Genomic DNA, 26,644 nt, shown 5'->3' on the forward strand with positions numbered 1-26,644 from the left:
GGGGTAGGGGGGAAACCCCTTTCATTTCAAAAAAATTTAGGAACAGAGGGAGTACATTTTAAGAAGAAATAGAAATGAAGAAAATACTTGTACACAAATTTGCACTGAAGTTGCATTTTTTGTAATGTGCAAAGAACAAGCACATAATAGTGCAATTTTCACACTCTAGTATGATTTACATACATAATGTATATTACCTGAGTGTATACATTTACAATCACCCAACATCCCAAATATACCCATATACGGAAAAAAAAAAGGAAACCAAAGCAAAACACATACAAACAGAAAAATGGGCAATGACTAATGGGCTTCAAGCCCAATTGAAGAATTGACTGACCCAAGGGACAGGTCTAAAATTCAGCCCAAAAAGCCATGAAACAACACTAGGAATAAAAACACCACATATCTTGACAAAAGAAACTTTCTCAAAAAAATTCTTGACAAAATAAACCAACGTCAAAAAATTGACTTAACCAAATTTAAAACACAAGCAATTTGCATTTAGCAAAAGTGTATTTTAATATTATTCATCGGGGCCTTTCCAGGGGCCATTTCTTTGCCTATTTTATTTTAGAAATATTGCCAACTTAGTAATCATATACCTCTTAGAAGGTAGGAGTACGAAAAAATTGAGGTAATTTACATTTAGCTAAAGTGCATTTTAATATTATTCATCGGTGCCTTTCCAGGGGCAATTATTTTTGCCTGCTTTGTTTAGAATATTGCCAACTTAGTAAACTTACCTCCTAGAACTAGAAGGTAGTTAGAAATCATATGGCCCTTGGTTAAAAAAATATAGACGGCTAAAATAGATTGGGACTATGTTAAAATTTCTCGTTGTGAAACATATCGGTGGATTTTCATTTCAGATAGTTTTCACCATTTCACTCTTTCATTCATACAAAGTATAGATTTCTATTCTTACAAAAAAAACAAGTTGGTGATGATGGTGTGCCTGCCATCTTCCAATACAAACCGTCTGATCTATACCTAACGAATAGAAAGCAAACTATGACAATTTTGCAAAAAGATACCAACAGCTCTCTCCATATTTGCAGATAAGACATTTCCTCATTGTTGAGCAATCTTTATCTCGGGAGAATATCTGGTGCACCGGTGCTTGTGGTGCTATCGGTGCACCAAACTCAAGTCGCACATTTTAAATGTTTGAAAAATTCTGAAAAAATATAGCACATTGACACAACATTAATTTAGATTGTCACAAAATTTCAAGTCAAAATTCGAAATACAACTCCTCAAAACAAAAATGACAAATTCAACACTGATAGTACATAACATAAGTTGGGCTTTAGATTTGGTCCATTATCACATTGATGTCAATTTTTTTCATTTTTGCATTTCAACAAATATTTCAAATTTTCATACGAAATTTTATGACGACATACATTGATGTTATGTCAATATACTCATTTTTTCAGATTTTTTAAAATGTTGTACGGCATCCGGTGCACCGGTAGCACCACAAGTGTTGGTGCACCGGATATGTTCCCTCTTTATCTCCCACAACTTCATTGTTGAGCAATAAAAAAGAAAGCCTCTGAAACAATTTGGCATGATGGCCGCGGCCGGCGTCGTCCATCCCCATGCCTCTGTTCAGTCCGACCATCAATCACCACCATGCCCCACTCCTCCTCACCTTATATCTCCTCTTTCTCAAGATATCGTTAGTTTTTACACATGAGATTACTCCGGCATGGGTCAATCACAATAGGTGTTTTGTAAAAAACTTATCTTGATGTTCCGTGCAATGCATGGGCATCTTACTAGTATAGTAAAATATACTAGATTTGCATAAATAAATAAATAAATACTACTACCAAGTTATTTAAACGAAATCCACCACACGTTTGACGTACCATCGATTGATGGACAAATGCTCACTCGACTTTGATAACCGTGTGATCTTGCCAGATCTGGAGCGCGCCACTAGCAGCAGCCTCTGTAGCGCCTCAGGTGCTCCACAAGATCATCAATGTACGTCTCCTGCCGCCCCTGATCCGTGAGAACCTCTCGCAGCTTCATGGCGTTGCTGGCGAGCGCCTTCCCTTCCTCGTCCACCATGACGCGCCGCACCGCCTCCGCCACGCCGTCCCTGTCGAACGAGCCGTCGCCCTCGTCCCTCGCCACCTCCACGCCGATCCCCCTCTCCGCCATGGCGCGCGCCACGAGGGGCTGGTCCAGGACGAACGGGAGCATCACCAGCGGGTGCCCGCACGCGAAGCTCTCGATGGTGGAGCCCCACCCGCAGTGCGTCAGGAACGCGCCTGTCGCGTCATGCGCCAGCGCCGCCACCTGCGGCACCCATCCTGTGCGCACCAGCCCGCGCCCCCGCGTCCGCTCCTCGAACCCGGCGGGCAGTAGCTCGTCCGTGACGGCGTCGTTGGCGGTGTTGAACATTCCGGACGGCCTGCGTAGAGCCCATAGGAAGCGCACCCCGGCGAGCTCCAGCCCGAGCGCTAGCTCGTGCAGGATCCCTGCAGTTAGCGGCGCCTCGCTCCCCAGCGCGACGTAGACGACCGACTTGGGAGGCTGGTCGTCGAGCCAACGCAGGACCTCAGGACGGTCACCGTCGGCGGCGATCACGGGAGGTAGCAGGACCCCGGCGGGGATAACGGGCTGCTGGAAGAGGTCGGTGAGGAGGGCGAACATCCCGGGCTCGACCTCGTCGCAGCTCCGGTAGATGGCCAGGCGGCAGCACTCGAGCAGCTGCCACGCGCGCTCCATGTCGGACACGCCGGACGCGTTGGCGCGGAAGAGGGCGGCAATCGACTCGGCCTCGCTGCGGCGTCGGCAGGCGATCGTGGACGGGAACGGGATCCACCTGGGCGCGATGGCGAAGTCCTCCGTCGCAGCACGCGGGTGCTCGACGTTCGCCCACCGCGGCCCCAGGAAGGCCACGAAGGCGGCGTAGACGGTCATGAACGCGGCGCACGGCACACCGTGCCCGCCGGCGATGGGCGGGACCCAGTGGTGGCAGAAGTCATGGACGATCCAGTCGGGTCTCCGGCCAGCAGCGACGGCGTCCGCGAGGAACGCGGCTAGCGGGGCCGCGAGCCCGTCCATGGCCTTCTTGACGAGCTCGATCTTCTCGGGCGGCACGTCGGCCGTGGACTCGGCGCCGTCTGCCAGCCCGTCCACACGCGGCAACGGCAGCGCCACGAAGCGGAGGCGAGGCGACAGGTGCGGCGGCACCGGCGGGAGCCTGGCGAGGTTCCGGGGCGTGGAGACGAAGGCGACGGCGTGGCCACGAGCCGCCAGGCGCTTCGACAGCTCGAGGAACGAAAGCATGTGCCCGAATGCCAGCCATGGGAACACCACCACCTCCAGCACGCCGGCGGCGTCGGCTGCTGCTTCCATCGCACACTCTATGGGCGGTGAGATCAGGGACGATGGCGCGAAAGCTTTGGTGGCTGGTCTCCGGCAGCTGAATGATGACGAATATCTTTTCGTCTTCCGGTCGATCAATGCTATGATTTGAGCAGGAGCAGCAGCACCAGTGCGCCTATATAAAATTATAGCTAGATAGATGCTGGGAAATAAAGTGGGAGGTGGAATTTGACACAATACCACTTTGTACATTTGCATTGGATCATATAGCACCTGGAATATTGTCTTTGAGTAAAATAACACACTGGATGTTTCATCTTTGCTAAAGTACCACATTTCCATTGTTTCGAAGAATCAGGCCTAATGACCCACTGAACACCAAGTGGAAATGGCCATACTACCCTTGAACAGTTTATAAAATAGGAAGCATTTTAGAAAGCAAAAAAAAAACACCCCATCTCCACCCGCCCGCTCGCGGCATGGCATCCCTACTGACCTTGCCCAGCACCGACACCCCCCCCCCCCCCCCCCCCTCCCCTTCCTAGCCCACTCTTTGCCGCTCTCCTACCCTCCGTGTGCTCGTGTTCCCCAACTTTCGCTGAGCTCCATCATCTCCACGGTGAGGCGTTACATAGGAGAGGCATGGGATGTGGCGAGTGAGCGCATCGAGTTTCTTACTATTGTAGAGGTTGGGTCAGTAGGACCTAGGAGGGGCAATAGGATGGAGGAGGAATGAGAAAAGTAATACTTCGTGAGGAATGAATAGTAAAGGTTCCAAAAAAATGGTGATACAGAGGTGATCATATTGTACCAGGCACACCTCACGTATGAGATTGTCTAAGTTAGCCAGTGCAAACGCCACTTATTTCAAAGACAATATCTGTGATGGATCTGTAGGAGCGATGACACCACTAAGTCAAGTTGTTTTGTCTCAAAGAGTTCAAGGTTTGTGCTCCTGTAGAATAGTGTTTGTATGGTTCTAGTGAAGCTTGTCGATGTTAAAGTACACATCTTAAGAGTTAAAAGTGTGAAATTTCACTCATGTAACTCCCAGGTTTGGGTAGCTATTACCTTCATGTGCTGCACCCTAATTTTCAACTACTTAAGTAGCAACGTTTTATTTTTACAGTTACTTATAACCATTTTTTTTTCCAGTTCTATATGATTTGCTTTCTTAGTATGACCTATAGTACTCACTCTCACTTTCATGTTTTTGAGATGCAGTCATCGCTAACATAAGTATGTGCAAGAAACATCGCTAGTTAAAGAGTAGGCTGGATCAGTTGGATGTGAAGTGGGTACAATATTGTTCAACTTGCTTGTAAATGTATACAAATTTGTCAACTAAAAATATGTGAGATTTATGAGACCCATTACGGTTTATGCCTACTTACTATGCCTTGCGTGGTTATAAGCCATTCCTCTATAGGCGCCCCAAGGCGCAGATCAATTATAAAGAGTCAGATCATGTGCACGTGTGCGCTTGTGTGCATGAATGTGTGCACACGTGTGTTTTGTGCTTCATGACAACATTCTTTTTTTCCGAACACAAAGTATAACAAGAAAGTATATATGAAGGTTACACTATCATATCATTATTCTTGCATATTGTTGATCAGTGTAAGTTCTATGCATTTTGTGTGCGAGCATTTTGTCATTATTTTTTAAAATTTGTTCTTTATTTTCGTTCTTCTTTAGGGTAATACCAATGCCCTTAATTCATTCTTTCTTACAATAAATTTGTTTTTCTTTCTTTATTTATGTTTACCTAAAACAATGGCACAAGAGAGAACGCTACTACTATATCCCTGTTTTTGCAAATTATGGAACAGTGCAAGTTCTATGAATTTTGTATGCAAATTTTTGTCATCATTTGCTTTTAAGTTTGGGAAACCATTTGTATCAGTAGTCTAATAGCAAACTTCCATCAGACTGGTCGTGATCCGTTGATTTCTATTGAGGCAATATCATCGGGAGTCATAGAACTTGCTTTGGATGTTCAGTTTGATGCTAAAATTTTAAAAATACGGATTTGTGGTCACTCAACTTGTGTTCTCGTGCAAATATAGTCACAACGTGTGTACACGAGCGTATCCGTTGTTTGCGTGGCGTGCCACACGTGAATGGCCCCACGGTCAGCGACTGTTGGTGGCGGAGGCGATAGGTGTGACGCACGTGATGTCTTTTTCCAAGAAACGCCCTCAACTTTTTAATTATTACATTTGTATAAATTATTCGCATGAAATAAATACTAATAATTGCGTCTGTCGGCCTCACTTGTCAAGCGGCCTACTCTTTCTACCTGTGTAGGACCCACCTGCCAGTGGACACGAGAGAGATTTGACGATTTAAAAGTAATTGGGTTGTGAGGATTCAAACCAGAAACCTATTCACTCCCGCCCCGCATGCTAATCACCACGATGGACGTGCTTGATGTCCAGTACTTCGATGCACACGCTATTATATTGGCCAACCCCACAAATACATTCTTTATTTTTGGCCGGGACAACCACATATTCAACCATATGCAAAGACGACCACGATGTTAGCAACCAGCTTGCTGAATTCCTATTTCAAAGGGGACTTGCATCACTTCAAATTAAAATCCAATCTTGTACTGCTGCGGTAGGTCAGTTCTCTTCACACCTCCAGGTCTAGAGTTCACATCATGAGGCACAAACATTTTAATTCTTTTTGTATCCAATATATTTTTCTGGCGAAAATATAACCTACACAAGATTTGAACCCGAGCCAGTTGCTAGTTAATAATGGACTAACCATCAAGATAGAAATGATACATTCATTATGCGCTATATTTTCTTCTATCTAGATTTTTAATTTTTAAATTATTTGAATTCAACACAAAAATTCATTGATTTGTCTGAAAGAATTTTTGACCATTTCGAAGTTGAGCGGGATTTTTTGCCATTTCAAAATCCGTACTTGTTCATGTGTCTAAGGAGAACCAGGCTAATTTTTTTAAATAATACATTTTTTATTATTTTTCACAAATACTACGCCCGATAAATGATTTTTAAAAATAATACACCGTCGGCCAGCTGCTGGCCGACTAGGCCTAGTCAGCCCACAGCAGGCCGAGTGGGCGTACTCGGCCAGTAGCAGGCCGACAGCTGGCCCGCCAGGCCAGACATCATCAGTGACGTTTCTATCTATCAGTAGAGACATTACCATCTACTTTTGTATCGGACTTGTGTCTATTCTATGTATGAGACAAATGACTATGTACTTATGTATGAGCCATATGCCTACTCTACTTTAGTATTCTGTTATCCAAACTACAACATCATATTTAGATAGAACATAATGCTCGTACAACAAGACAGTACAAACAACTAGATAGAACTACATCTAAATTAAACGGTACGTACGACTTAACTTACAACATACAGCATAAAAAGTATATGAAGTCATCATCGTCATCCTCCATCGATGCAGTACTCTTACCCTTTGACGATGAAGACCTCTTGCCCTTCGACGATGAAGAACTCTTGCCCTTTGACGATGCAGAACTCTTGCCCTTTGACGATGCAGAACCCAGAAGCGGCGGCATGAAGATATCATCTTCATCCTCGCAGTCGGCACTCCATAAATAAGTATATTTTGCTCCCAACTTTAGGTACCTTCCACACTTTAGGTATCTTCCATGCAACCTCAGAAGTTCTTTCTGTATCTCCTCAAAGGTCCTGGAAGGTCACCCGCACCTACTTAATGCGTGAGCCAGCTCATTTAGTAGGGTGTCATTACTGATGAGTTCTTCTCATGGAACTAATATGTTGTCAACCCTGAAATCAGCGACTAAACACAACGGACATTCGGACGTACGACTATGAAAACTACTATCAAAATGATATCCGGATATCTTGGCGAGACTACGAGACTACGCTAGAATGCTTACCAACGTTAGTGCCGAGGGGTTTTTATAGGTTGAGAACACAAAGGAAGGCGGGAACTCGGTAGCGGGAACATATGGCGGGAGATACTGGCGGGAACTAGAGAGCGGGAAAATATGGCGGGAATTACAGAGCGGGAAAATTTGGCGGGAACGAGCAAAGCGGAAAAATATGGCGGGAACGAGCAAAGCGGGAAAATTTGGCGGGAGGTAGAGAGCGGGAAAATTTGGTGGGAGGTAGAGAGCGGGAAAATTTGGCGGGAAATAGCGGCCCATGATATAAGCGAGGATCGTACGGGAAAAATGATGGCATGCTTTAGTCGGCCTACGGCTGGCCAATTAGAGCCTATCAGCCTACAACGAATAGTCTAGTTGGCCCACAGCTGGCCGACATGACCTGGATTGGTGGCCGATAGGCCATTCGGCCAGCAGCGAGCCGATAGGGGATCAGTTGGCCAGCTGTGGGCCGACTAGGTCCAGTCGGCCAGCTGCGGGCCGACGGTGTATTATTTTTGAAAATTATTTATCGGGCGTAATATTTGTGAAAATTAATAAAAATGTATTGTTTATCGAGCGTATTATTTATCGGCCCTGGTTCGTAACCATCAACATTTCCTCCTTCTACCTTACTGCTCTGTCCTCATTCGTAACCATCATCTCCAGTATTTGACATAGATAACGGCCTCCCTCCACTGCTCTGCCCAGGATCGTAGCCACCCTCGCCTTCATGTGCAGTGACCTCCTTCACAACGGGAAGCACTAAGGCAACAAAATTGCATCCCCTGCGTTCACAACCTTATAACCACTGCATGCAATCGGAGTCTCGCTCTATTGGCCTCAAATAAAAATAAATTATTGAACTTGACCGTGTCCACAATGCATGAACACCGATGGTGTGTGTTTCAGTATCAAGCCCTAAACTTGCCGTAATCCATTCTTTCAATTGACCGATAAACCATGTTTGAGGTGCGCTTATTAGCACCTCTATGTGAGTAAATTCACTCAGGTCAGCTCTCATCTCAGTTGTTTGGACAGTACCAGGACCGTAGTAAAATATGAACTTCACTACATCAGACATCTTGGCTCACCTAATTTTTTTTCAACAATGAAAGACAAGTATTAAGCAACAACTTAAAAATATCCCCACTACTAAATATTAGACATGTATATATATATTTTTTTGCGAGGGAGACATGTATATATATTAGCTAGCTATATATTACGGAATATTAACGGAGCAACCAATACAATTCACACACCTACAAGTATATTACGAATATTTGCTTGAGCAACTACAAATATTGACAGATTTAAATATTTGACATCTACATATATTACGGATTTTACTGGAGCAACTCCAAATACTGACACACCTAAATATTTGACATCTACATATAATACGGAATATTACAGGAGCAACTACAAATTTGCACACAACTAATTAGTTGACATCTAAATATATTTACGTATACTACCGGAGCAAATAACAATAATCGCACACCTAATTTATTTCACATCGAAACATATTAATGAATAGTACTGGAGCAACTTCGAAAAATAAAATGTTTGTTGAAATATACCCTTGAAGCGCATGTGCGAACGTCGAACGGCGGCCTTCAATCACCGGAACCGGAGCCGGAAACGCCACCAAACTACCGGAGCTTCACCTCCACCACACTGCCCCAGCTTCACCACCTCCACCTGCACCGCCGCCACAACCTCCACCAATGAGCTGAAAAATGCTCCAACAAAATGCTCACCACGACCACCACGAGCTACCCCATCAGTAGATCGAGGTCTTTTTTGGCTCCCCTAACTATGTAGAACCCATTCATGGTGTCAAATCCGCAGAAAACCGGGTGATTTTGGTGTACAAATTGGAGCTATTTCGTTTAAGAGGGAGGAGGGAGGAAGAACAAAGAGAGGTGCTGCACGGTGGGAGAAAGGAGGAGGAGAAAGGAGGAAGAGCCCAGGCGCTGCGGGGTCCGCTCCCTGTCGGCCAGCAGCTGGCCGATCGGTCGGCAGCAGGCTGACTGGGGCACCCATGACCCAGCTGTGCCGACAGCGCCCGATGCGACGTGACCTAGCCAATAGTCGGCCTGCACGTGACTGATGGGCCAGCTGTCGGCCCGTTGTTGGCTGATACGGCCGAGTCGGCCTGCTGCTGGCTGACTGGGTTGAGTCGGCCTGCTGTTGGGTGATTGGATATTATTTTTGAAAATAAAAATATCAGCGCAATATTTGTGCAAATTAATAAAAAAATTATTATTTAAAAAATTAGCGTCAATCAGGACCTACACGTGCTGATGAGGGGCTTCTGCGCAATTAAAAATAGAACGGGGTTGTTTCTCAAAAAGAAAAAACACATGATGTCCCTATAGTCATGTTTTTCTGAACATCAGTACAGACGCAGGGGTTCTTACATACATGCACATGCACACACGCAGACTCTATCTTTATGAGCACCTCCGAGAGACTGAGCCGATATGTCATCTTAAAATTTATGAAGTCACCGTAGGCCCCTAGTCATCGACGGAAACGTCTTCTCTCACTAAAAGCGCATGCTGGAAATCCTGAAATAAATTCAGGAATGCGAGCACCGGACTCGAACCCTGGTGGGCTAGGGATACCACTATCCCTTTAACCATCCAACCACAGATTGGTTCGCTCCCTACAGGCATGTTGGCATGCCATGCAAGTGCATGATACGTCCAGATACGGATGAAGTGACCGTATTTGCACAAAAACGCGTTGAGTGATCACAAATCCATATTTTTAAAGTATTAGTACCAAACTGAACATCGAGAGCAACTTCTGTGACTTCCGGTGGTATTACCTCATTTCTATTTGATCACACGGCCTATATTTGTATCCATTCCCGTCATTAACGCTAGAATTTAGCCTCGAATTAATGCTAGATCCTTAGCCTTTCTGAGTAAATCTAGCATGCTCGACCCACCCAACCCACCTACTCTCGCATCTCATGGGTGAGCCGATCCAGTTTTGAGCTCGCCGCTCACGGCGATGGCTACCTCCGCCACGACCTGCTCCGCACCACGGCTCCGTGACGGCTACCTCTATTACGACATGCTCCGTACCAAGGCTACAACTGCTCCACGTCGCCGGTGCTGCGTCCCGCTCCCTTCTACTTCACCGGAACACCGCTCTCACCAACCCCCATCACCGCCCTGGGCGCTCGCCCTGCAATAGCGCCGTTTCGGGACGGCAAAGAAGTTGCGCGCGCACCCCAGCCCTCGCCCCCTGGTATGTACTCAATCAAACTAGGTTTGATTCATCTCATGTTTGATTCCTTTTTAATCAGTTGATTTGATTTGTTACTGTGGTTGAAATGCTGGCTTTGATAAATTTTGTTGAGTGAATCTGTTATATCCAATTTATAGTGAACCACTATTTCATCTAGCAATTTTGGTAATTTTCTTATGCAGAATTGCAGATCAAAGTAATACTATGATTCACAATTTGGGTGATAATATTAGTTTTTGACAAGATTTTCAATTTTCCATGTTTCCATCCAAGTTTAGATCTGTTCCCAACTTGTAGGTTTGTGCTTCTCAGTTCTATTGCATCTAAATTGCTATACAGATGCTTCCGGAGTCTATATATTTTGCTTCCAAATGCCAAAAAACAAAATCAACCTATATGTTGGTGAGTCAAAACTCAAAACAGCCATCCCCTTGGTGGCCAAACATTTTTAGTTTTTGCTTTAATTCTATGCTTCAATTTGAACCCATGTGTATAGCATATCTTCTATATATCTTGTATATAGCATATTCATCTAACTGGCAACTCTAACTTCAAATATGACACTCATTTGCTTCTAAACTTCCTTGCTTGCTGCTACTAAATTCTTCCTTTTTCTGCCTCTCCTACATCTTTGTCTTCGTTGTAGGTGCTTTGCTTCTATACATCCAGCTCATAATCTTTGTCTTCATTGTAGGTGCTTTCCTTCCACAGTTCGACCAATTTCTATAAACTTTTCGGAATGTAGGTGATTGAACCATCTGTGATTTCTGCTCGGCGCCGCCCTGGATAACGCGGTGGCCATAGCCTCAAGCTATATGTGTGTCATTTATGGTTATGTGGAAGACACAAAGGAGGTCATTGCCTTGCCATGCCCAGCGAGGAGATTGTGGGTGGACAAGATTTGGAGGCTGGTGTCCACAGAAGGGACAATGTGCTAGCATCTGGCTCAAGTTTAAGAAAATTTTGATTTCTTTGGATGCAAATTATATTTTCTCCAGAAGCAGATTCTAATACCTCTAGAAGCAATGTCTGATTGATGGAAACATCAATATTTTTTTGATTGGGAGCAATTCCATGTTACACTTGAGACAATTGTTTGGCCCTTGTTTTGTCTATGCCTAGCAAACAATATACACTGATTTATTGTACATAAATTGATCGAAGCAATCATCCTCTGGCATGCAACATTTTCTCGGTGTGACTAAGTTACATGTCTTTTCTGATTTATACAACCTGTTTCATGCTTTTGTGGATGCTTGCTTTGAGTACATGTTTTTTCTGATTTATACAACTTGTTTCTTGTTTCAATGGACGCACATGCTTCGAATTTGATCACGGCGCTTTTGGTCCGCAGTGGCTGCTGGCTTGTTTAATACTCCCTCCGTTCCTTGATATAAGGTGTATAGATTTTTGAGAAAAAGTCCGAAATGTAAGGTGTATTGCGTTGCACTCCTCGTTTGGACAATTATTTTACGGATTTGATTAGATTTCCTCATAAGATGCAAGCTCCTCTATTTTCTCATGTCAATTAGTCAGGTGTAATCTCGCCAAAAACTTGTGAAATTTTTCCTCCACGTGCGTTCTTTAATTTCCGTGTCAAAAACTATACACCCTATATTTAGGAACGGATGGAGTATATAAACCACGTAAGGAAGTACACAGATAACAGAGTGAAGCAAGTATTTTTGTGAATACATACCGTATGATATGAAGTATGCTAAGCAAAATTTTGGTGACCAGAATGGAGCAAATATTTAGGTCGCAGGAAACAAAATATTAGTATGAAGCACTATGATTTTGACGACGAGAAAGAAGCAAATATCTCCGTCGTTGGAATCATATTATACGAGCTGATGAAGCATGTTAATTTTCAGTCGATGTGGAAGCAAAAAAATAGTCCACAGAAGCATAGTTTTTGTGCATTGCAAATGAAAAAAGTCTATTTTTGGGTGTAAAGATAAATTTATTTGCATTGCAATTTTTGGTACATTGGATACAAGGTTTGCCTAATAGGCAAACAAACTGCATGGTGCGGAATCTTACTTCGCCAGATTGATTATTTTCCGTTCAAATTCGGAATTAGTTTCCTAAGATATGTTTTCCTTCCTAAAATCATGATTTATTTACCTCGGGAATGAAAATTTCTTAGGAAGCAAAGGAAATTTACATAATGCTAAAAATATTGCAAAGTAGCACTAGTTGACGTTTGTTCTTGCAAGGTGCATAATAGTGCATGTTTTCTGTAATTTAGGGACACTTCTATTTATTGTAATCCCTACATATTAGAAAAGAGTTTGACAATAAATACTCATGATTGTTAAGTTAGGCATAGTTGTACAAAATTACTTTCTTTTTTATTGTTGTTTCTTTTAGGGTTAAACCACCCCCATAATTCATTCTTCCATAGAAAGAAATGTATCCTTATGTTTTTCTTTGTCCATTCTTCTATTAAGTAAGATCCAATTATTTCTGTCTTGAGTTATTTCCTCCTTAGATTGAGATTTTGTTATTCTTTCTTTCTATAATTCTGCATCTCTCCTTTCGGGTAATACCAGCCCCACGATTCTTTCGTCTTTAGATTGAAATTTATTTTAATTTTTTGTCTTTTATTCATTTTTAGATTTGAATTTATCCATTTGTTTGTTTTTTCTTGGTTCATTTCTAGATTTCTTAGTGCACCAGTTTGATTTTTTTTTCATTGTCAATATGTCTACGATGTTTTAATTTGCATGCAATACTTTTATTTACAATGAATTTGTTTTACCCGACCATTGTGTTCATGTTAATTCCACACATTTAAGCCAATAGTCTAAGAATATTAACTTGTTATGACTGACATATTTGTTATGTGATTTTATAAGATTTAGCTTGAAGATTTCTAAATGTAATAGACTAGAATTATTCCCCTCTTCTGCCTCTAAATTAATCTTTATAATTACTACTCCCTCCGTCCCATAATATAGGATATTTTTTGACATTAGTGTAGTGTCAAAAAGCGTCTTACATTATGGGACGGAGGGAGTACATTTGTGTGAAATCAAATATACGGTCAAAGCAAATCATAGATAGGAGTACATGATAATGAATATAGGAGTACGATGCTTTGCATGTATAGTGTGCATACATGCATGAAGGAGTAGAAGTGAATGGGCTGGGTTCACTTTCCCGTAGTTTGCTATCACGACATGCGCAGGGGTAAAAATTGACTGACAGGAATAGGCAGCTAGACCACTTGAACCTAAGAAGAACGCTCGTGTCGTGCCGCCCCCCCCCCCCCCCCCCCCCCCCCCCCCCCCGCGGACGACACGGGCGAAACCCTAGCCGCCACACCAACTCCCCCTCCCCAAATCTCCCCTCCCCCCGCCGCCGCCGGGCGGCGGGGCCTTCCTTCTTCTCGCGAGGTCAGGGCAGCGCGGGGCTACTTGGCTGAGGAGAGGCGTGGGGGCGCGACGGCCGCGGCGTGCAGACGCCGTTTGGTGCGGCACGTGAGGCGAGCAGGCGCGGCGGGCGCGACGGCCGCGGCGCGCGAGGCGAGCAGGCGCGGCCTGCGGGCGCTGGCGGACGCAGCGGCCGCGGCGCGCGAGGCGAGCAGGCGCGGTGGGCGCGGCCTGCGGGCACGACTTGCGGGCGCGACGGGCGCGACGGCCGCGGCGCGCGAGGCGAGCTGGCGTATGCGACGAGCGCGGTGCGCGCGGGGGCGTGGCGTGCTGGTGCGGGCGCCAGAATGCGAGCTCGGGCGCGTGGGCGCTTCGGGGTGGCCGGGCAGTCCCTTCGCAGATCTGGCGCGTTTCGCGCGTCCTGCGGAGGTGCCTGCCTCGCTGCGGCTGTGACAGTCGCCGGATCTCGTTGCCCGGGCTGAGTTGGTGGTGGCGGTGCGGTGGGGGTCGGTGGATGCGGGTGGGCTCTCCTTCAAGCATGTTCACGCCCATCTCCTGGAGTAGCGGCGCCGTACAGCGGCTGTAGCGCAGAGGAGGTTCTCAAGCACACCAATTCCGGCTCGGCTGGTCTTGTCCTTGCGCGCGGCGGTGCGGACGCAGTCAATTTGATTTGGTGTCCGTCCAGTCACGGCGCGCGGCGGTGCTGCCGGCCAGCTCCGGTTCTAACTTGGCTCTTCCTGTGCGCTGCGGTGCGGTTCCTCGCCCAGATCTGCGCATGGAGGCTGAGGATGGCCGGATCTGGTTTGGCGCCCAGGCCTGCGCGCGGCGGGGCGGCCCAGCCAGGTTGGCTCGTGTTCGTCAAGTTTCCGCATGCGGCGGTGACAAGTCTGTTCCTGGTAGTGTGTGCATGGCCTTTTTCTTCATGGCAGCTCTGGTTGGCCTCGGATCCATGTTTGTTGGTGGAAGACCCGGCTTCGGATGAAAGTCCTGCACTGTTCTGGTCAGTGCCAATGATAACGGCGCCTACGGGTGTCGTCTTCCTCCTTGGAGGTATCGTTGTGGAGCTCGTTTTGCTCTTCGTACCTCATGGCTTGTGGTCTCCGGGTGAAAACCTAAGATTTGGCTAGTCCAGATTGAGGGATGGTGTTGTCTTTGATATCACTCCCTCCTTGGAGGCGTCCCCTTGGAGGCCTAGCGATGGTTCCCGATGGTGTACATGGCTTGTCGGTGGAGCTTGGTTTTGTGGTGGTGTCGGCCTTTTTTTTTTTGCACTAGTCTTTTGCTGTGCTTTCTTCTTCGGAGGGTTCTTATAACGCTTCTTCTGATCAATGAATTTGGCAGCTCTACTGCCAACGTTCAAAAAAATTGACTGACACAACAAATAAATTCAGGCAGCTGAGCCACAGGTGCTTCCAGTACTACTACTAAAAAGGCAGCCTCTTCTTGGTAAGGTGGTTATGTATCTGACCATGTGACATATGTGGTAAGCAATTCAAAAAATTCAAAAACAAAGATGAATATGTATTTGCGCGTGTGAATATGTGTGTGGTTGTGAAATCTTTTTTTTTTAGGGAAGTGTGGTTGTGAACTTATGTCATGTGCAATGGGGACCCTTAACGCACACAAAAACAAGCCAAAAGTCGTGTGAAACTTTATTATGCATTCCGAATAGTTGGGCTTCTTTTTTTCAAAGAGAAAGGCAAGGCCTCCCGGCTCCGCTCAGATAAATGCCATCCGTTGTCTTGTGGACCATTCGTACTTTGTTCATCCTCCTCAAAGATCAGAGTTTATTATTGCTCCACTAACTGTTTTTACATTGAACATATAAAGGATGAGGGAATGCGTCCAACTAGCGGCTATGGCCACGTCTCTTTTTTGCATCTATAAATAGTGGGAGGAAGGGATAAGCCCCGAGCGCTCTCTTCACCCTTTCCTCTCCCTCGTGCTCTCCTTTCCTCGCCGCCTCCTCTCCTCGTCGAACCAGCCGCCTCCTCCCCATCTTCACGCGCAGCCTCCTCTCCCTCAAGCCCCTCCTCCTTCCCACCCGGGCTTCGCCTCTTCGGGCGGCGGGACGCAGTGGCTGTGGTGATGGCAGATGGGGCGACAACGGCGGCGCTCCTCCTCTGCCATGGCCGAGGACGGCGGTGAGGGGCAAAGGGCGCTGTCGTTCTCCCCCCTCAGCACGTGAGTCAGAGACGGACGAGGAGGCCGAGCAGTCCGTCATGCCGTCAACGCCGTCCTCGCCTGCCAAGGTCTGGATCCTCCTCCCCCTTCCCTCATGGCGGCGCCTGGATCCTCGTCCCTCTTCCCTTCCATGGCGGCACACGGACCTGCCGCATCTTCCTCATCGTCAGTCCGAGGAAGAGGAGTGGCAGCAGCCAGACGCGCCTCGTCCGTGTCGCGTTGTGGCCCAGATGCGTCCACCACGTGCTCTGCGGTGCCCGTCTCGCCCGTCTACGGCCGGAGAAGGAGGGGAGGACTGGATGCCAGCCGATCTGGAGGAAGAAGCGGAGACGCGGACCTCGCCTTCCTATTGAATTGCTTTTGTTTGTACAACATGGATTTTTCAAAATTAGTTGCTTACATTGTGAATAATTCTATTAACTTTTAGTTCAAAAGAATCTGCCGCAGTGTTAAGAGTTCTTTGTGATGTTGCATGATGTTCTGATTTTGAACTTGAACGTGCTAACTGAATTTTGCAGTGCAAACTGAACTTTTCAAATTAACTGAATTAACTAAAGTTTATGGATTTCTCGAAAAGGTAAAGCACTACCTCAGTATTTCTGTGTTAGAGGGTGCCCCTGTTGTTTCTTGGTATCATTACTAGCAAGTGCCATATGAGGTGTGTGTGCCTTGCCTGCCATCATGATTCCTGAGGTGTGTGTTTACCTTTGTTTCAAGAAGGTAAACCACACAAAGGAAATCTATGTACCATAAAAAAGAGGATGTGCATGTGTCTTGTAGGGCTGATGGATTGATTGAGCACCACACAAAGTAAGTAGTTTGGGGAAAAGAATGATGTTGGACTACTAAAATCAAAGAAAATATTCCATGAATTTTGACACTGGAATGGCTTGTAAATGGTGCAGTGCCATCTTGTCTCTAGAACAGCTTAAAAATGGTGTGCAGAGGTTTCTTAGTTCTTGTACTGCACCCCATTTTTTAGAAATTGAAACTACTCCAGTGTCCAGTGTTAGCTAAAAGCTAAGATGAGTACAAGAATTTTCTGTAGAGATTGTTGCAAGGAGACATCTCTATCCAATGTTAGCTAAGAGCTAAGATGAGTACAAGAATTTTCTGTAGAGATTGTTGCAAGGAGACATCTCTGTCCAGTGTTAGCTAAATTTTATTGGTCTCGGCATTGGTCTATCTATGCATTGATCTCACATCTTATTTTCAGAACATTTGAGTACTCTTCAAATATGCATGCACTGCATATTTTCAGTGATAGTCTGAAAATATGCATACACTGTACAGCAGCATATTGAAAACACTCAGGTTTTAGTATAACTGAATTTTCTGTTACATACACTCTGCACTTCTTCTATAGCTAAATTTTCTGTTACATACACTCTGCACTTCTGCTTTAACTGAATTTATTTTTCAGGTTTTGTACATCAACCTACTGAAAACATTCAGTTATTGACAAATCATGACATTACAATCTGACAAATCATGCATGCAAAATCTGACCAAGTGTAAAAGCTTGTCAAAGCTCTCATTCCTTGTTATGTTATAAACTGAATGCCAAAATAGATTTCTCAATGTACAAATTGTTTGCACTTTCCGAGCACTGAAATCTGTATATTTTAGATAAAGTAGCATTTGCCAGTAGAAGTCATGGTTGGATCAACATATTTTTCCACTGAAACCCCTTTTTAATGCAAGTTTACTGCTACTCGGAGTTCCTAATTGCAGACTCAACTATCTTGACCTACCGATGATCTAATTTGTGGCATTATTACCTTAAGAAAATATTTTCATTTAATTTCCTTTATATATATAGGGGTATAAGTTCTTACCAAATGTACTCAAATATATAGTTACTGAAAAAAATGCAAATATTTTCAACACGAACATGGTTTTAAACGGGTCTTTGCGCCATGTGGCGCAACTGGTCATCTAGTTCAGCTAACAGAAGCTGCCCTTTGAAATGTGGTGTTGTCCTAAAAAAATGATGAAGTTCTCTGTTTCTAAATGTTTGGTTTTCAGACCCCTTGCTATTTTTCCACATTGCTAGATCAATACATGTCCTTGAATTTTTTCAAACCATTTAAATAAAATTACAGAGAGAGCTTAAACAGACTGATGCACTCCCTGTGAAGCATGCATAACTCAAACTTCTATCTTGCTTTTAGGCCAGTAACCACTCATCATTTTTGTTGCCCAGTATTTTGACCGAAGGCCAGAACAAGGCCTCAACCATGTACAACTCTCTTCTCGATGCAGCCCTGCAAATTTGCCTTTGTACATGATGCATTAGTTGACATTGCCCAGAGCACACGTCAAATGGGTGAGACTGAAGGTGGGAAAACATAAGCTCTTGCAGAGAATCTCCTCTTAACGTTCTTAGACAATCGAATCCTCGTAATTTACATCATGGTAGTACAACTCAGACCACACAACAGCATGCTTCACCGGGAGCACACACACCTTACTTGCCAGGAACGAAGTTGGTGGCAAATGCCCAGGCATTGTTGTTGACGGGGTCGGCAAGGTGGTCAGCGAGGTTCTCGAGTGGACCCTTGCCGGTGACGATGGCTTGCACGAAGAAGCCGAACATGGAGAACATGGCGAGGCGACCGTTCTTGATCTCCTTAACCTTAAGCTCGGCGAATGCCTCAGGGTCGTCGGCAAGGCCAAGCGGATCAAAACTGCCGCCCGGGTAGAGTGGGTCGACGATCTCACCGAGTGGTCCACCGGCAACGCGGTAGCCCTCGACGGCGCCCATGAGCACGACCTGGCAAGCCCAAATGGCAAGGATACTTTGCGCGTGCACAAGGCTTGGGTTGCCGAGGTAGTCAAGGCCGCCCTCGCTGAAGATCTGGGATCCGGCCTTGAACCAAACAGCCTCACCAAACTTAACGCCGTTGCGGGCGAGTAGCTCGGGGAAGACGCAACCGAGCGCGCCAAGCATGGCCCAACGGCAGTGGATCACCTCGAGTTCCCGGTTCTTGGCGAAGGTCTCGGGGTCAGCCGACAGACCAGCGGTATCCCACCCGTAGTCCCCGGGGAACTCACCGGTCAGGTAGCTCGGGGGCTCACCAGAAAGCGGGCCCAGATAGAGCACGCGGTCAGAGCCGTACCACGGGCTACTAGAGGTAACCTGCTTGGCCTTTGCCGCCGTCTTGCGCATGGTGACGCGAGACTCCCCAAAAAGAGATGATGATGGCAAGTTCTTCACTGCCTTGCCGGCGAAGGCTGGGGAAGAGAGTGACATGGTGGTTGCGGCCATTCTGATTGACTAGGTTCTGTGTTGTTCTCCAAGAATGAGGAGTGAGTGTGGAGATGGCTTGAGAGGATTGGAGCAGGGGGCTTCTTAAGGCAGAGGACGGAGAGAGGGAATCGACCGTTGTAGGCTGATAGGAGAGAGGTGCAGAGCAAGAAATCGGTATTTTGGATGTCATTGGTGCAGAGTGAGAGCCACAAGGAGATCAGATATACTTTTGGATCTTGTGGATATGGCTAGCCGGGAATCTCCTTAGAGAGCAGTGATTGGATGACACGTGAGCACGCCATGTATTTCCCCCCCAAAAGGACATTATAGGATATCCATTCTTGCAACCAAGGATGGCCACCGCATTTGGTGAGCAAATTTCTATTTGACTGACTGTACATTTTACTGACATAATTGGATATCCCATTATACTTCTGATCTTATCTGAAATAGAAACGGAGACACGCTCATGCATGTGCGTCCATGCTACTGCTAGCAGCATCGAGCAGAGCATACGGCAAATACAAGCTAGCAGCGGGAAGAAACATACCATGATCATACCTATTGAAAAGATGGACCGATAAAATGATACTCCCTCCATTTCATATTAGTTGTCGCTCAAACAGATGTATATAACACTGAAATACGTCTAAATACATATGTTTCAGTGGCAATTAATATGTAACTATCCAAAACAATTATACAAAAGGCATATGTATCAAACTTTCTTCCCTATTAGTTTTATTACCATAGTCATAATGTGCATAATATGTTACCAATGGAAAATTTTCTTTTTGATACCACGAAAACACATTTTCATAACACATAAAGTTCTTAATAATATGATTTTAAAATTAGATTGTTCTAACCTTAAATATAATTATCCATACTAAAAATGTGCGCGGCCACACAATTGATCTCTCTTTTTTTCTAAAAGAGTCGAACTCTCTGGACTTCTTTTGCCTCGCTCCTAGTTTCAGAAACAAAGCATGCAAATTTCGACTTAGACCAGCACCATAGTAGTTGAGTGACTGTCCAGGTGTCTGGTGATGAATTTATCATATGTCGAATGGTTTGGTTTCCTTATTCGAAAGAGAAAGCCAGAAAGGCAATGCCTCCGGGCTCGGCTCAGATAACTGCCGTTTGTTCATCCTCCAAGATCAAAGATTATTGCTCCCTTAACTGTTTATACATTCAGCTATCAGATAGTACATGCTCTTTAAAATTGGTGTTATCCTACAAAAACGATGAAATTATCTGTTTCTGAAGGTTTGGCATCAGACCCTATGCTATTTTTCCACATTGCTAGATCAACACTTGTGTTGGATCTTTCCAAACCATAAAATAAAATTCCAGAGAGATCTCAAACAGACCGATGCACTCCTGTGAAGCGTGCATAACTCAAATTCCTATCTTGCTTTTAGGCCAGAAACCACTGATCATTTTTGTTGCCCGGTATTTCGACAGAAGGCCTGAACAACGCCTTGATCATGTACCACTGTCTTCTCGATGCAGCCCGGCAATTTTGCCAATGTATATGATGCATAAGTTGCCGTCGCCCAAAGCACAACACGGTAGAGGTGTTACACAAATGCGAACCCAACGTATTCGTTCAGATGATCATGTCAAATGGGTGAGATCGAAAGTGGGAAAACATAAGTTGCCGTCGCCCAAAGCACAACACGGTACAGGTGTTACACAAATGCGAGCACAACGTATTCGTTCAGATGATCATGTCAAATGGGTGAGATCGAAAATGGGAAAACATAAGATTTTGCACAGAAACCTCACAATTTTTTCAGATAATTAAATCCTCGTAATTTACATCATGGTAGTACAACTCAAACAGCTAACAACACACTTCACCGCAAGCGTGCGCGCACACACACCTTACTTGCCGGGAACGAAGTTGGTGGCAAATGCCCAAGCGTTGTTGTTGACGGGGTCGGTGAGGTGGTCAGCGAGGTTTTCGAGTGGACCCTTACCGGTGACGATGGCTTGCACAAAAAAACCGAACATGGAGAACATGGCAAGGCGACCATTCTTGATCTCCTTAACCTTGAGCTCGGCGAATGCCTCAGGGTCGTCGGCAAGGCCGAGTGGGTCGAAGCTACCGCCCGGGTAGAGCGGGTCAACAATCTCACCGAGCGGTCCACCGGCAATGCGGTAGCCCTCGACAGCGCCCATGAGCACAACCTGACAAGCCCAGATGGCAAGGATACTCTGGGCGTGCACAAGGCTTGGGTTGCCGAGGTAGTCGAGGCCGCCCTCGCTGAAGATCTGGGAACCGGCCTTGAACCAAACAGCCTCGCCGAACTTCACACCGTTGCGGGCAAGCAGCTCGGGGAAGACACAACCGAGTGCGCCAAGCATGGCCCAGCGGCAGTGGATCACCTCCAGCTCACGGTTCTTGGCAAAGGTCTCGGGGTCGGCCGACAGCCCAGCGGTGTCCCAGCCGTAGTCGCCAGGGAACTCACCAGTGAGGTAGCTCGGGGGCTCACCAGAAAGTGGGCCGAGGTAGAGCACGCGGTCAGAGCCATACCACGGGCTGCCAGAGGCAACCTTCTTGGCCTTTGCCGCTGTCTTGCGCATGGTGACGCGGGCATCCCCGAAAAGAGAAGATGATGGCAAGTTCTTCACTGCCTTGCCGGCAAAGGCTGGAGAAGAGAGTGACATGGTGGTTGCGGCCATTCTGATCGATGGAGGTCCTGCGTATTCTGTATTCTGTTCTCCAAGAATGAGGAGTGGGTGTGGAGATGGCTTGAGATGATCGGAGCCGGGGGCCTCTTAAGGCAGTGGAAGGACAGAAGGAATTGAACAGAGAGAGGTGCGGAGAAGGAAATCTGTATCTTGGATGGCATTGGTGCAGAGAGACCGCGAGAGCCACAGAAAGATCAGATATACCTGTGGCTATGGCTAAGCTGGGAATCTCCTTGGAGAACGGTGATTGGCTTACACGCTGATGCACGTGAGCATGTCATGCCTTCCTCCCCAAAAGGGAAAGATGTGAAATCCATTTGTTGCAGCGAATGAACATGCCACCACAACCATTGAGCAAACACGTAGTGGATGCTATTCCTCATTGACTGCTGTGTATAAAAGCAGATATGCTCATGCATGTGCCTCGATGCTATACGAAATTTGTTCAAAAATAGATGATGTATATAGTGCGTATTATTCCCTAAGGCCTCTTTTGGTTCATAGGATAGGATTACCGTAGGAATAGGAATTTTGTAAGAAATGAGATGACATGTATCTCAAACCCTATGAATAGGAATAGAAAAACGAGATGTCATTTGGTTGACACCAAAAGAAATTTTCCATTAAGTCTAGGCTTATTTTTATTTTCCTATGAAATGTGAAGGATAGAAACCAATCCTATGTAGGAATATGAATCCATTCCTATGAACCAGAGGGCTCTAAAGAAAAAAAACTATAAAAATCCTATGCTCTAAAATTCCTCCAAACAAAAGGAGGCCTAACTCTAACCATTGATATATGCCCAAATCAGTGAAATCAGTTTTAAATTTGTGATGAAAAGTTAACTTTTGAAATCAATAAATTCGGTTTCATTCTACGAGCACAATACAAAGGAGCTAAGAGACAAAGTGTTATTTGTAAATTCTCATAAAAAATATCTAGCCCTTGATTCAGTGACCCCTCATAGTTAAGTATAGCTTTTAACGGCTTGGATTAAAGTAATTTCTTCTTGCCTGGCTCGAAAGCATAAATTTTTAACACAATTTATACTCCCTCTGATGCATATTAGTTATCGCTCAAACAGATGTATTTAGCACTAAAATACGTCTAAATATATCGGTTCAGCGACAAATATGGATAGGAGGGAAGTAGTATTATTTGTTTTTATATACGTCTAGATATATCGGTTCTTCTGCGTACGGCGGAGCTGAGGAAGAACGGCGCAACGGCTGGCTGCTCGGGAACGGGTCCGCAGAAGAACACCATGGTCCATGGGCACCACCCGAGCTTGTGCGCGACGCCGTGCTGCAGGGGCTGCTCGGCCACGCCCTGCACGACGCCAAGGAAGGTGGCCACGTCTACGACGTAGCTCGAGGACGCGACCTGGTCTCCTGGCGCGATGCCTAGGAAGGCGGCCACTTTGACTCCCATGACGCCGCCGGCGAGGATGGCGTCGAACGCCGACCACCACGTGTATGTGTCACCCGACGGTGCACACATGCTTGGCGACGGAGAAGAATCAGCCACAACGGAGTTCGACCGGAGACAGGAAGAAGTAAAGGGCGCACACGACCTGTTCGATGAAATTCCCATGGAGGAAAAGAGGAAGAAATAGAAAGAAAATGTAAAAATAAATAAATAGTGGAGTCATTCACAGGTGGGGCCCTCGTCCAACTCAGCATATTGTCCATGTAATCACGCCATGTCAGCCCGGCATGCAGGCCCTACCTTTTGGCTGTTTTCGCAACCAAATTCGAGTGTCGATGTTCTGTGTTACTGGTTAGGCGTGGAGTTGGTGGTTTTTTGTGCCCTGGCGCAAATGTGGTACCAAGTTGCTACTCTAACCTTAAGTGTGGTGGTTTCGGGTAAATAACTTAATCTAAGTTATCATCCGATCAACTCCACCTAGGATATCCTTTTGCTTAGAACCTCCTCTTAACATTGTTTCTTTTCATGGAAAACAGCCCCGCTATATTCACTTCTTTGAGGATTGACTTTTTTTTCCTCTATAAAAGAATGATAAACAAAAATGTTAGGGAGTAATATAAATTCGAGAGTTGATTTTTATCTTCATATAACAATTACGGGCTGGTAGAACGGCGTTACAAACGCGATATGAATTGGATGATTTAATAGCTTCCAACATTTTAATATACTAACATGCATCTGCAACGAAATAAGTCAATCAACATCACACTACCTATGTGAACTGACTACAACCTAGGGACAATCTTGAAGGTCGTTCGATTCTGCAATGGCTCTTCATTTTGCACCAGAGCTAACACACTGATAATGCACTTTACAGGCAGACACTACTACGCAAGAATCCGGTGAAATCCCTTGGTGATATTCCAGCTCGCGTCTTTTCCCAGCCAATTCCCGAGAGACTCTTGATCCAATCCAATCCTATAGTACAATAGACATCTCCATCGTGTGACATTATTAACTAGTGTATATTTTATTAGTTACCAAACTAACTACATGGCCATGTTGCCAAATGCTAATAATATCAGTACTTGTTATGAAGCTACAACATTTTTGATAACAAAATACGCTTGCGCCATGCTAAATTTAAACATTTTGTCACAAAACATACATCATTTTCTTTTTGTCTTCGAGTCAAATTTAATTGAAAGATCTTTGAAATAAATTTGTATAAAAAACATGCTTCCACGGATTGATTTGTGACACTTGCATCAGTGAAAGTATAAATATATATGTACTTGTTCTTCTAAACTTGAACTTGTTTCTCTCTAGAGATTTCTAAAGCGAAGAAAAAAATTGTAACAAATGTTTTGGTAGTGGTTTCTAGTTATATGTTTAAGTATAAGAAAATAGAGAACTCTAGATTATATAAGGTGTTTAAGAGGAGTGTCGAACTTTTGGTTATGCGTGTCAATTGTTCTAGTAAATAATTTACATAAAACGTTCAACCGTCTACGGAAGACATGTTTTAAGTAAATGTGAGACCAACGCATTCGTTCAAATGATCACGTCAAATGTCTATATCAATGTGGAGCGTTAGATGGAAGGCGAGCAAATCGTGTAATGCTTTTGCAAAGAATCCTCGTAATTTACAACATGGTAGTACAAATTAGACCGCACCATAGTACACTTCATCACGAGCATAGTCTCTAGGACAGCTTATTTCCCAGGAACAAAGTTGGTGGCGAATGCCCAAGCATTATTGTTGACAAGGTCAGAGAGGTGGTCAGCGAGGTTCTCGAGTGGACCCTTGCCAGTGACGATGGCTTGCACGAAGAAACCGAACATGGAGAACATGGCAAGGCGACCGTTCTTGATCTCCTTAACCTTGAGCTCGGCGAATGCCTCGGGGTCGTCGGCAAGGCCAAGCGGGTCGAAGCTGCCGCCCGGGTAGAGCGGGTCGACGATCTCACCGAGTGGTCCGCCAGCAATGCGGTAACCCTCGACGGCGCCCATGAGCACGACCTGACACGCCCAGATGGCAAGGATGCTTTGTGCGTGCACGAGGTTGGGTTGCCAAGGTAGTTGAGACCGCCCTCGCTGAAGATCTGGGATCCAGCCTTGAACCAAACAGCCACACCAAACTTAACGCCGTTGCAGGCGAGCAACTCGGGGAAGACACAACCAAGCGCGCCAAGCATAGCCCAGGGGCAGTGAATCACCTCCAGCTCACGGTTCTTGGCGAAGGTCTCAGGGTCAGCCGATAACCTAGCAGTGTCCCAGCCGTAGTCATCAGGGAACTCACCGGTGAGGTAGCTCGGGGGCTCGCCAGAAAGCGGACCGAGGTAGAGCACACGGTCAGAGCCGTACCACGGGCTGCCAGAGGCAACCTGCTTGGCCTTTGCCGCTGTCTTGCGCATGGTGACGCGATGGCAGGTTCTTCACTGCCTTGCCGGCAAAGGCTGGGGAAGAGAGTGACATGGTGGTTGCAGCCATTCTGATCGATGGAGGTTCTGTGTGTTCTCCAAGAATGAGGAGTGGGTGTGGAGATGGCTTAAGAGGATCGGGGCAAGGGGCTTCTTAAGGTAGTGGACGGGCAGGGGAAATTGAACTGGTGTAAGCTGACAGGAGAGAGAGGTGTATAGCAAGAAATTTGTATCTTGGATGTCATTGGTGCAGAGAATCTCTTTAGATAACTGTGATTGGATGACATGCCCATATATGCACGTGAGCATGCCAAGTATTTCCCTCCAAAAGGACAATATTGGATATCCATTCTTGCTGCCAAGGAATATCACCGCACTTGTTGAGCAAATTTCTATTTGACTGACTGTACATTTTACTGACATCGTTGTGTATACCGTTATGCCTCTGGTCTTATTATCTGAAATAGAAACGGGGACATGCTCATGCATGTTGGTCCATTCTAGCAACATCGATCCAGACTCCAGAGCATACGACAAAGACAAGCTAGCAGCCGGAAGAAACATAACATGATCGTCGGATATGACCATACCTATTGCACCATCACCCAAATCCACGAAAAAAGGCTGCATCAACATTGATTTTTGCAATGTCCCTGTTGGGCCTAAGCCAAACCTCTCATTATATATTTGAACATTTCATGGAAATTTTGTAAATTCTTAAATCGCTTCTTGAAATTTATTTTATTTGTTTATG

The 26,644-nt window shown here is 45.6% G+C and overlaps 2 protein-coding genes and 2 pseudogenes across 3 annotated transcripts; all 4 read right to left on the reverse strand.

Moving 5' to 3' along the window:
- Positions 1 to 261: 261 nt before the first annotated feature.
- Positions 262 to 3,497, reverse strand: LOC125506193 (UDP-glycosyltransferase 91C1 pseudogene; annotated as a pseudogene). The gene is made up of 2 exons (XR_015602906.1): positions 1,881 to 3,497; positions 262 to 1,180 (listed from the first exon to the last, which is right to left on the reverse strand). The product of XR_015602906.1 is annotated as a UDP-glycosyltransferase 91C1 pseudogene (transcript).
- Positions 3,498 to 18,428: 14,931 nt separating this feature from the next.
- On the reverse strand, positions 18,429 to 19,440 carry LOC125511038 (chlorophyll a-b binding protein, chloroplastic). Its single transcript, XM_048676321.2, has one exon. The coding sequence runs from the start codon at positions 19,355 to 19,357 to the stop codon at positions 18,557 to 18,559; it is 801 nt and encodes a 266-aa protein (XP_048532278.2). The 5' UTR covers positions 19,358 to 19,440; the 3' UTR covers positions 18,429 to 18,556.
- Positions 19,441 to 21,111: 1,671 nt separating this feature from the next.
- On the reverse strand, positions 21,112 to 22,158 carry LOC125511037 (chlorophyll a-b binding protein, chloroplastic). Its single transcript, XM_048676320.2, has one exon. It carries the CDS (start codon positions 22,028 to 22,030, stop codon positions 21,230 to 21,232), a length of 801 nt encoding a protein of 266 aa, XP_048532277.2. The 5' UTR covers positions 22,031 to 22,158; the 3' UTR covers positions 21,112 to 21,229.
- Positions 22,159 to 25,178: 3,020 nt separating this feature from the next.
- LOC125511039 (chlorophyll a-b binding protein, chloroplastic-like) lies at positions 25,179 to 25,967 on the reverse strand (annotated as a pseudogene).
- Between the last annotated feature and the right edge of the window lie 677 nt (positions 25,968 to 26,644).

The sequence above is a fragment of the Triticum urartu genome, chromosome 5A, assembly GCF_056163025.1.
Source record: "Triticum urartu cultivar PI428250 chromosome 5A, HENAU_Tu73, whole genome shotgun sequence".
In the NCBI taxonomy this organism is placed as follows: Eukaryota; Viridiplantae; Streptophyta; class Magnoliopsida; order Poales; family Poaceae; genus Triticum; species Triticum urartu.